At 48.9% G+C, this 11,584-nt stretch overlaps 1 protein-coding gene across 2 annotated transcripts in view; it reads left to right on the top strand.

Moving 5' to 3' along the window:
* The first annotated feature begins 371 nt into the window (after positions 1-371).
* The window catches only part of SIDT1 (SID1 transmembrane family member 1), a 95,429-nt gene continuing 84,216 nt past the window's right edge, over positions 372-11,584 (top strand). The window contains exons 1-2 of one of the 2 annotated variants that reach the window (XM_024202427.1): positions 372-427; positions 464-578. In XM_024202427.1, coding sequence (XP_024058195.1) covers positions 372-427; positions 464-578 — 171 coding nt within the window. Of the gene's footprint in view, positions 579-11,584 lie in introns of both variants that reach the window. The other variant, XM_024202426.1, reaches the window with a different exon arrangement.

The following is an 11,584-nucleotide window of genomic DNA, read 5'->3' as shown; positions in this document are numbered from 1 at the left end:
GCATCGCCCCCCCCCCCCCCCGCCTGGCTTCCCCACCTCCCCCCCCAGGATTTTTTTTTAAATGTGCATTTTGCTTGATCTTTTACAAATCTCCAGGAAGGCAGCGCTGGAGCTGGGCGGGCGCAGGGGCAGAAGCGAGCCGCAGCCCCTCCAGGGGAGGAAATGAGGGCGAGGGGAGAAAAACCAGTCCGGCCCCGGTATCAATATTTTATCAGTGTGTCAGCAGCAGCAGCCGCGGCTCGCGAGCGCAGCAGGGGATGGGGCAGCAGCCGAGCGCACTGGGAGCCCGGCGCGGAGCTGTAGCCAGCCTCGGGCTCCGGGCGGCTTAAAAGGGCACTTTGTATTCCCGAGCCAGCCGCGGCGCGGGGACCATGAGCGGCTCCGCGGGCTTCGCCTTGCTCTGCGGCTTGCCCTGGCTCCTGGGGGTGCTGCCGCAAGAGCTGCAGACCGCGGCTGGGGGAAGGAGCAGCCGACCCACCCCCACCAAAGCGGCGGATTTCGACCGGATCTACGCAGGGACGGTGAACATCAACCGCGAGGAGATCTACTCCTTCAATTACACCAGCAAGCCGGGCCAGGTAAGGGCTGCCCAGCCTCCATGGCTGGCAGCCACTCCAGACACCTCACGAGCCCGCCCAGCTGCCAGGCTGAATGAAGACTTATTGCTAGGGCGGGAGGTCACAGCACCCTCACACTCCTCTCCCGAGCCCTTGCCTGGACTTGGCATCCTTTCCTTTCCCAACCATGCAGGGAGTGCTGTTCCCCAACATAGTGTTCTGTGCCTTGATTCCCCTCCCCAGGAATGCAGGAAATGCATGGACTCTAAACCCCCCCCGCGCTGCGTTACCTTCCCAGCCATGCAAGAAATGTATGTACCCCTCTCCCCCGCTGTTCTTTGCGTATGCCCCCTCCCTCTTTTTCTGGGGATTACGTTATTGTGATGTAACTATCTATCCCCAGTCCCCACCTGCAGCTTTGAGCCTTTACCAGGGCTCCCTCTCAGCCCTGAATTTCCTAAAATAAAAGGAAAGAAATCACACCGATTTATCTGGGCAGGAGGAAGGAAGTGGCAGCCTTCAATTGCATAGATTGATGCTATCCTAATAAGGTCACATCAGCTGCGATGATAGCGCTATACCAACGCAATTATGTAGACAACATACCGGCTTTTTCTAACTGTTCCCAACTTCCTGTGGTCAATGTTTAAAGGCCATAGTGGAATTCAATAACGAATACATGGGCAAAACATCTATGCCCTCAAATCTTTTTGTAAGTATCATTTTTCACACTTTAATGTCTAAGTAAGATCAGCATTCTCTTCTGAGACATGGGACCACAGATCATTAGTTGAGATGTAAGGGTCTCTATTGCAAGTCATTTAGATGATTCACAGTGGGGGGAAAAGGTTGTCTGATAGAGGTGTGCTTAATTTTGGTGGCGGTGGGAGGAAACATGTTCTATCCTAGTTTTTTCTGCAGCATCCTTCCCTATAATATCTAAACGCTAAAAGTCTTTCCCCATCATCATAGTTCTATATGAATTTATCTCATACATTAATATAGTACCTTTACATCCTAAAGCAGTGGTTTTCAACCTGTGGTCCATGGACCCCTGAGGTCCGCAGACTATGCCTAAGATTTCCAAAGGGCCTGCACCTCCATTTGAAAATTTTAAGGGGTCAGCAAACGAAAAAGGCTGAAAACGACTGTCCTAAAGCAGTAGTTCTCAAACTCCTTTTTTCCCCACAAACCACTTGAAAATTGCTGAGGGTCTCAGTGGACCACTTAATGATCTTTCCAAATGTTGTTTGTACTGTTAGCTAACTATTGTAAAGTGCTTTGGATAGAAGCACTATATATAAAAAAAACTTTAATAATAATAATAAGCTTTTTTTTGTTCTACAAATGAAAGCACGCAGCTCATATTTTAATATCAGTAGTCTTACCTTTCTAATGCAAGGGATGTGCCCTCTCTCCCACATCGCAGCAGCCCCTGAGCTGGGGCTGGGAAGGAGGAGGGTCTCTCCCCACCCCAGCAGCCACAGAGCTGGGGTTGGGAAGGAGGGCCGTCTCTCCCCAGCAGCCACAGCCCTGGAGCTGGGGAAAGTCGCCTTTTTCTCTGGCTGCTGCAGCCCTGCACATCCCAAATTCCCCCCCCCCTACCCCCTATTCCCCCCAAGGCCACCACCTCACCTTACATGTGTGTCTTCTCCAGGGTTCAGGCACCTAATTAGTGGAGCCACACTTGCGCGGCTCCACTAATTAGGTGGGTGGCCCTTCCTTCTCTTGTGTGCGGACACCCAGGCGTGCACCTTAGAGGGAACTATCCGCGGACCACCTGAATGGAGCTCGCAGATCACTGGTGGTCCACAGACCACAGTTTGAGAACCTCTGTCCTAAAGCATACCAATATGGACAGACTTGTCCTGTCTTCAATTATACAGGACAATGGATTAGGGAATAATTTTTGTAAGCTATGTTTCTAATGCTCTCTAATAAAACAAAAAAGGTGTTCATGGATGCTAACAAAAAAATTGGGATTTTTAAAATAAATTGCACTCTGGAATATAAAGTAATCCAGCACTTTATGGATTTCCCTTCCTTCTCCGCCTCCCCTTCCAATGTGTTATGTAAAATATATCCACCATTAAGGCTAAAGTGCTATTTCAGTGTTTTGTTGATGGTAGTGATCTAACCAAGTTTTGCTCTCCTGGTTCATGGAAGCACTGGATTGAGGAGGCTGAGTGCATGTATAAATAATAAGCGTTATTGCAGGGACTTTTCCTAATTTGTGATATGAGCTATGCTTCCTAAGGTGATTTAGTATTATGATGATGGCCATATTAGTGCATAGCTAGCCAAGTAAACTCTGTAGAGCGAGGGGTCTGTTAGTAGAGAACACAGATTTAGTGATTTTAGTTAGTTCATTCTACTGAATTAATTTCTAATATGTTCTAGAGGCATTCAGCTCTCTACAACCTTTAAAAATAGGCCCATAGGCAGGAATAGTGATCAGGGTAGGCAAACAGCCTATGCTAACTCCCAAATGTTTAACAAACTCTGTCTGGTACATCCCAAGCCCACCTTCTACTTTCATGTCATTGCAAGAATTCAAAGCTCCTGCAACAAGAGAGCGCCAGCAAGTTCCAGGCGCCATTGCAGCTGTGTTCCAAAAACGCCTGTCTCCATGTCCCATCAGACTTCAGCACAAAGACTTTTGCACTGAAGTTAAACCTGCAGGGAACAACTGACTTTCAGTAAGATGGAGAAGACTGGATACTTGAGTAACTAAAGTCAAGCTTCATTTTTAATTTATTTTTAAAAATTAATAAATTCTTCAAATATAGCCCTGGGCGCACACAGGGAAGAAAGTCATTTAAAAAACTGTATTGTTCTAAAAGGCTTCTAATGTGAGGAGAACCCAGGATGGACCAAGCACAGCCTCTAGTGAGCTTGGGTTTATTCAGCTAGAAGCCCTACAGCTGCTGGCATCAATTAGCCTTGTCAGTATCCTCCAAGAAACTCTCTGACTTATTAGGGGCAATTGGCATCAGGCATGTGTTTTCCCCCAGAAGGTGGGGATATAAACCTGCTGTAGTAAGATGAGGCCCTGAAACATAAACTCTTGTGTCAAAGGCCCAGTCTGAGGCCTGAAGCCTGAACCAAAGTACTTCCAGGCATTGCTAAGCAAAAGCTGGGCTGTGAGCCAGAGGCAGGCCCCACTCACAGAAGTTGGCAAGAAGAGGGTTGCTAGAAGCAGGTGCATCCACACATAAGTGCTAATAAGAGGAACTTGTGCCAAGATGGCATCAGAACACTCCACAGAGATAACAAGGAACAGGCAGGTGCATCTTAAAGACAGGGTCAAAAGAGCAACATGATGAATAGATTTGTTTGAACCGACATGATCAAAGAGGGAGACAGCCCCCAATGAGTCAAGGGGCTGTACTTCAATATGTCAGTAGGGATGAGTAATCTGACCTGTAACTGTATAAAAATAGGTCCCGGAGTGCACATCTTTGGCCTAGGGGGCAGTGGAAAGTCCCGCCACTGACTGAGCCGGTCCATTGCCAGGGGTCACAAATTCGTAGTATGTCTTGGAAAGTCTACGGGAAACTATTACTGTGCTTCGTTTGACAATAAACCTGGCTTGGGTTCCTTCGTACCTTACTAGAGTCTGTGGTCTTTGGGGGTTCTCTCAGGGTTTGCTGTGTCAGCTATCTGCGCAGAACTGGGGCAGCACACAGAGGAAACACGCACGCAGCCATCTGTTATCATCATCGAACAAGAGCAGAGCACCACACCAGTAGCCACTGACAACACCAGCAGCAGAGGCTATGCTAGGGTCAATCATATGGGGGCTCTTGAGCACAGCTGGGTGTACACTCGTCTGTGTTTGGTCCCATAATTGATTCCGAAAGGTAGGTCTGTCCTAGGGTATTTGTGGTCTCACTTTTTCTTTGGTTGCTGGTTGGAGGGAGGCTTCACTTTAAATTGAGACTCTACGTGTGTGGGCAGATTCCTTTTGTACCCGGTCAACAGCTGTAATGTAACGGAACCTCTCAGGATCCTTTAGCCATTATGCGCTTTGGCTCAGTGAACCTCAAGAGTCTGAGCAGCTATCAGGATTTGTACGGTGCTAAACAATGATACAGCAGAGTTTACCGTCTGGTAGCGTCAGGGTCGGCTCTAATTTTTTTGCCACCCCAAGCAAAAAAAAAAAGAGCGCCGCCCCACCATAACACGCCCCCCCCAAGCGCTGCGCCGCTGAAACACACCCCCAACGCCGCGCCGCCCTGCCGAAACAAGTCTGTGTTGAGTGCAGGCGTATCTTACTCCTGGAAGGGCTGCAGAGGGAAAATGTGATACTAACAGGCTTCATCTGGCCCCCTACCTCTGGGTAACTCCTCTTCCCTTCACTATTCTGAGGGCAGATACATAAAGCAGGAGACAAAAATTCAGAGAACCAAAGTAATAATGACAAGACCTGTGGGTCAACATATGCCCTAGCAGCAGGCCCACTGATTGGGGGGGTGGGCAAAGGGGGCAATTACCCAGGGGTCTGGGTGATTTAGAAGGGCCCGCTGTGGCCGGGAGTCCCAGCCCCTTTTAAATTACCCAGGTGGGCCGCAGGACTCCTAGGCATGCGTGGGATGGTACCGGCAGTGGACTGGCGAAGATAGCCGGGTGGGCATTGGAAGCCTTGGCCGTGCTGAAAAAGCGTGCCCAGCAGCGCAGGCGCAGCACCTGCCCTAGGGCCTGGAATTGCTGTCGGTGGGCCTGCCTAGCAGACTTTGTGTAGACTCCAGTCAGCCATGCCCATCTCTGTGGCTGCTGGGTTGCAGAATGCCTGCCAGCATGCCTGGAATACAGTCAGCCAGGGAGATGGGCTTAGACTTCTCTTATGCTCTTGCTGGATGGCAGAATGGAAGCAGGACCGTTGTACCTAGCTGGTTCTCCCAACACCTCTCTGGTTTCTAGAAAGGACTTGGGCCTGATTGACCTCAAGATACATTGAGCGCCTCTAGTCACTCGCTTCCCATGCTGGGCATAGACACACATGGTTAGAGGAAGAGATGGCATGTGTAAGACCTACATCTCTCTCATACATGCATCCAGAGTCTAGTGGCTGTAGCACCAGGGAAGATGCTTCTATTCCTGAGTCTGCAAGAGAGTGGCTGTGAGACCTTAGGCAAGTCACTCTGCCTTCCTGTAACTCAGTTGCCCTGTGTGTAAAATGGGAATAACAGTATTCTTAGTATCTATCAGGTTGTATAATGCCCACAATTGTAATAGAATTCCATTCGTTTGGGCTCCTCTGGAACATAAACTTCTAGGCCACATACATCACCCTGCAGGATCAAGCCTATATATAAAATGACCTGATATTGTTTCTCTCAGTCTTTTTAAAGATCATTTAGGAATGTGCACCAAATAGTGATATTAACATATGGCTCTCATGCAACACTCTCCTTGTCTGAACTACATTGGCTGCATTGTCTGTCACAAAACTAGTCATGTCTCTGAGGAAAAGGTAGAAAGCCAGCAAGCTGCAGGGTCTGGAAGCACTGGAGCCAGCAGCAGGAGGTGCTCTGTGCCTGTTCACTAGGCTACTCTGCATTGTTTTGCTTCTCTGGAGGGGGACTGAGTGGAACAAGCCACTCTCTTCTGCCCTTTGCTTGCTTGCTCGCTCGCTCATGGACATGGCTGCAGAAGGGCCCAAATACTTTGTCCAGTTTGACTGGAGGGCCAGGTTATTCTTCCTAACAGAGGGAAAGCAGCACAGAGCCAGAGGAAAGCTGAGATAGTGACTGTAATTGATTGGCAGAAGTAAGGCACACAGGAAGCCATGATGGGAAGGGAGGAGCTTAGAATAGCAGCACTTCTCTTTTTTTCCAGTACAAGGCCTGGAAAAAATTACACGGCTGTTCTGGCACTGGAGGAACCAATGGGTGAAATGTGTGTTTGGTGGGACTAAAAATTTTTTGCACATACTTTTTTAAAATAGAAAATTAAAACAAAACTGAAATGTTTCTTATGTTGGCACAGCACGGCACACAAAGGGGAACATGGTCCCTGCCCTAAGGAGCTAACAAAATTTTTAGATGGCTGGAAGGCTGACTACCTCATCTGAGTTTTCCCATGTAGCCTTGCTAGCAACTGCATTGCTCAAACAGCTGGAAATCCTTCATTGCGGTCTCCCCAGCAGCACTCTGAAATTGCTAACCTTGCTACCTGTATAGTTGTTTGTTTAATGGGGAACTGTTAATTGGTTTTTATTAATTTTTACATTATTACACAAGTGCATTCTGGCACAAATGTATTCAAATAACAAAGCCAGTTGTGTGCCCTGCAAAACTCACTCAGGCAATTAAGTAAGTAAACATCTAAATGATGACCTTACTGGGGACCTCAGGGCTTAGGAGAGGGTAAATATGAAGTAGCAGTTAATTTTACTAAGTCCTAGTGAATTTTACTCTGCGGGCCAAAACAGAGAAGGTTCCATGCAGCTGGTGAGAGAACCTACCCTGCTCCTGTACAACAACAACCCAGGGACTTTGTGCAGAAAGAAATATGCCACAGTTATGGAGGAATCCAAGAGAGCTACTTTCTTCATCCCCATAAACTCTGCCAGTTACCCAAACTACATTAATCATATTGTACATCCAACCATCTTCTCTGTGCAGAGCTTTGGCTACTTCCTTCAAAGATTAACTCCACACAGGACATTCTCTGGCCATGAGGGATGACAAGCTAGAACAGAAATCAGAACCTCACCCTCCTTGACAGAGGTTGGACCAATTGCACAAATGCATAAAATGGAAGCTCTGAGAGATCTCTGGGCCATCATATGTGCCTCAGACCACTGGACATAATGGCTAGCGAAATCCAGTAAAGAACAGCATCACCCCCTAGTGACCAAAATCATGAGCACCTCTCCTAGAGTAGGCAACTTACCTGCTGGACCCCCAAAAGAGTGTGATAGTCAAAGGATGATGGAGAAACCAAGACTCTGCTAATTATCTTGCAAATGATTGCCCTGTCTCCAGCTTCCCTTTCCTGGGCAAATGCATTGGATTCTGAACACCTCCAACAGTCTGCTCATATCCTGGCCCCTTCCTAATAGAGATCCAGCCCTGCCCACAACACAGAGCTGGTTCTAATAGAGTTAGTGGATCACACTTTCCCTCTCCCCACCCCTGTGGCTATGAACAGGGATAGCTCAGTGGTTTGAGCATTGGCCTGCTAAACCCAGGGTTGTGAGTTTAATGCTTGAGGGGGCCGGGATCTGGGGCAAAAATCTGTCTGGGGATTGGTCCTGCTTTAAGCAGCGGGTTGGACTAGATGATCTCCTGAAGTCTCTTCCATCCCTGATATTCTATGATTCATCCTGGCAGCAAGTTTTTGACAAAGTGCTCAGAGGCCAGCTACTGGCTCAGGTTTCATTCCAAATCTGGCTGCTGGTGGTGCAGGTCACTGGAACAGGGGGAATGGCTCCTAGGTCTTCCACCACCCAGGTGGGTGCCCTAACCACTGGACTATAGAGTCCTTCTCATTCTCTCTCTTTGGCCCTCTGACTCTTTAAGTAGTTGTACACAACGGAACAGCTTCAACAGGAGAGATTGAGGGAGCCCTACACCAGACTATCCTATAGCTCAGTGGTCACAGCATGTACCTGTAGGGTGGGAAATGCTGGTTCAAACCCATTTGCCCCATCACACAGAGGGGGGAACTGAACCTAGGTCTCCCACCTCCCAGGTAAGTGCTCTAACCACAGGGTTAAAAGAAATGAAGTGGGCACCCCCACCACCTCCCCCGACTTTGTGTGGAGCGAGGCAGATGCCTAACTCATTCTCACAAGAAATGACTTAACCTGCCTGACTCCAGGAGAGGGGGTCCTGGGTGTGGCTCACAAACAAAGACAGGCACTTCCCTGCAGCCCAGACTTAGGTGACTAGCTCCATGAATAGGGCAGAGCTTAGGATACATCCCTCTCATCAGCATCTGTCATTGGCTAACTTAGGCAGCTCCCCGCCTAGCATGCTGGCTTTGGTGAATTGCATTCCATGGTGCCTCTCTCTCCCCATTCATTGTGACTAGCACAGGCTGTGTGAATTGCACTGTTCCAGTGATGAGGTTTTTTTTTTTAATTTTTTTATTTTTTTTAGGGGCCTAAAAGTTAGGCATTGCAATGCTCAGCATACCTATGTCCCTTTATGGGTCCAGGCCCTTAACACTAAGAGTCTATGGGGATTAGCAATAGGAAACAACAATTTACAGAGAAGGTAGGGAGGCAGAAATTGCATCATCTTGGAGTTCCATATTTATTTTCCTTCAATGACTTCCCACTCAGATTTATGTCATTCAAAACAGTTGGTAGGGGAGGAGGAGAAACATTCTGCACTGACAGTCAGTTCATTCACTGCCACCACCCCCCAGCTCAGCTGAAATTCAGTTGAATTCTCTGGTTTCAGGAGGTGCTTTAAAGCTTACTGGGCCTGTCTCTCTTGGTCACCTCCAAATTGGCATGATTCTGCCCCTTCTGCAGCACTGTCTCTTGCCTGCTGAACTTTGTAACTCAAATAGCTTGTGTGCCTGCACGTTAGAGGTGTTCCCTGCCCCTTGCTTTGGCTTCGTGCCCTCAGTTTGTCAGGCCCAGGACCAAGCACTTGCAGGCTGAACTTGGAGGCATTGGAATAGGGTGACCAGATGTCCCGATTTTATAGGGACAGTCCCGATTTTTGGGTCTTTTTCTCACATAGGCACCTATTACCCCCCACCTCCTGTCCCGATTTTTGACACTTGCTATCTGGTCAGCCTACATTGGAATAGGAGGCTGAGCATGTGTGATAGGCTATTGAGGATGTATTCAGGTGCTCCAGAACCTTCCTTTCCCACAGTCTCATGTTACATGGCTGCAGTAACCCTCCTGAAAGTATCAGAAGGGTAGCCGTGTTAGTCTGAATCTGTAAAAAGCAACAGAGGGTCCTGTGGCACCTTTAAGACTAACAGAAGTATTGGGAGCATAAGCTTTCATGGGTAAGAACCTCACTTCTTCAGATGCCCCTGAAGAAGTGAGGTTCTTACCCACGAAAGCTTATGCTCCCAATACTTCTGTTAGTCTTAAAGGTGCCACAGGACCCTCTGTTGCTTCCTCCTGAAAGCTCCTTCCTGCAGCAGAAACGGCCGTTCCTTTTTTCTCTCTCCAATTCCTGTTCCCATAAACGAAGCTTCCCATCATTGTCTAAGTACTGCAGCAGCAAGTTTTCCACTTTGACAAGAGTTCAGTTTAGGCTATTAAGGACTGAAGCCACGTTTGTCCCTTTAGTTGTGTGCATTTGCAGTCAGATAATCTTTTCCATTTTCTTGCTGAGAATGAATTTCAAACACTCTCCTGATATCGCTCTTGAGGAGATGGTGATAGGGTTAAACTGTCAATATTTATCTTTCCTCTCCTTTCAGGACATGTTTTATGTGGCACTCGGTGCTTTTCACCCTTAGTCAGCTGCCTGACTTCTCCACCCACCTTCAAACACAGAAGACGCTCAGGTTCAGTAAATTAAAAAAAGTACATTGGACCCAGCTCTGGCTGGTGGCTCCAGCAATGAACACAGCAGATGAGCTCAGAGCCAAGAGAGTGTAGAGCAGAATTTTCCCAGTCAGTCCTGGCTCTGCTTCATATTTTTACAGCAAGAAGCCCTTGGACAGTTCCTCTATTATCGCAAGCAATTTCCAAGATAAAGCCTAGCTGTTGGAGGGCATGCCGTGCTTATTAGGACCAGAGGTGAAAGTAAGCCGGTACACTGTGCTGGACTGGACCGACTTCTCCGGCGGTGATTTAAAGGGCCCAGGGCTCCAGCTGCTGCGGGGAGCCCTGGGCCCTCTAAAGCGCCGCCCGAGCCCCGCTGCCGGAGATCCAGTGGCGCTTTAAAGGGCCAGGGGCTCCCCGCAGTGGCAGGAGCACCGGGCCCTTTAAATCCCCACCCGAGCCCAGCTGCTGGAGCCCCGGGAGCCAGGCTCTGGCAGGGATTTAAAGGGCCTGGGGTTCCCTGCAGCAGCTGGAGCCCCGGGCCATTTAAATCACCTCCGGAGCCCTGCCGCCGCTACCCCAGCCCTAGCCCAAGCCCTGCCGCCCCGGGGTAGTGGCAGCAGGGCTCCCGCAGTGATTTAAAGGGCCTGGAGCGCCGCAGCGGCCAGAGTCCCGGGACCTTTAATTTGTCCCGAGCCCCAGGGCTCCCATACGCCTCTGCAGCTGGTAGCTCCGGGGTGATTTAAAGGTCCTGGGGCTCCCAGCCACAGCTGGAGCCCCAAGGCCTATAAATCTTGAAAGGCCCTGCCTCTTCCTGTTGAGGTCATGCCTCTTCCAGTTGAGGCCCCGCCCCGCTCAGGACTCCAGCGTACTGGTAAGTCCTTTAAGTTACTTTCAACCCTGATTAGGATATTGCTCTAAAGCCAGTAATGGACTGTCCACTCCCCCATACGCCACCATGAACCTGCATCCAGAGATTGGTCCTTGCAGGAATAATCTCTGCATGGGATGTGCCTGGAGCTGTGGCTATCCAGAATGCAAGTGCACCATGACACTTTTGTTTTGGGGGTGACTTTGGCACAGTGCCGGAATATGGTTCCCAAAAATTGGAAACCCTCAACCACTTGTTTGTGGCAGGGGTTATTGGCATCCTTTTACTTGTTTAGTGAGTCTTCAGGAGTTGTCTACTTTGGAATACTTTACAGTCTAGGACACTTAGAATTCCCTATGTCTTACAATAACTAAGAGTCTGGGGATAGAAGTGGGAAAAGTGGTTTCTTTTTCTGAACTGGATTGTTTTCTTTACCAAGGCAGGACAGGGCACTGTGCTGCTCTCTTGGATGGGGATGGGGTGATGTCCCTTGGTTTCTATGGTTTTAATTAGCTTACTTGCTCTATCTTGAGGGAAGGCATTTAGAATCATAGACTATTAGGGTTGGAAGAGACCTCAGGAGGCAGGGCCGGCTCTGGCTTTTTGGCCGCCCCAAGCAAAAAAACAAACTAACAAAAACGGGGCGGCCAGAACGGCAAAGCAAAAAAAAAACCTGTGGCGCGG

Source organism: Terrapene carolina, unplaced genomic scaffold, assembly GCF_002925995.2.
Source record: "Terrapene carolina triunguis isolate 2854851 unplaced genomic scaffold, T_m_triunguis-2.0 Scaffold242, whole genome shotgun sequence".
Lineage (NCBI taxonomy): Eukaryota > Metazoa > Chordata > Testudines > Emydidae > Terrapene > Terrapene triunguis.
The sequence above is the reverse complement of the archived record's forward strand: the minus strand, read 5'-3'. Positions and strand labels throughout refer to the sequence as shown.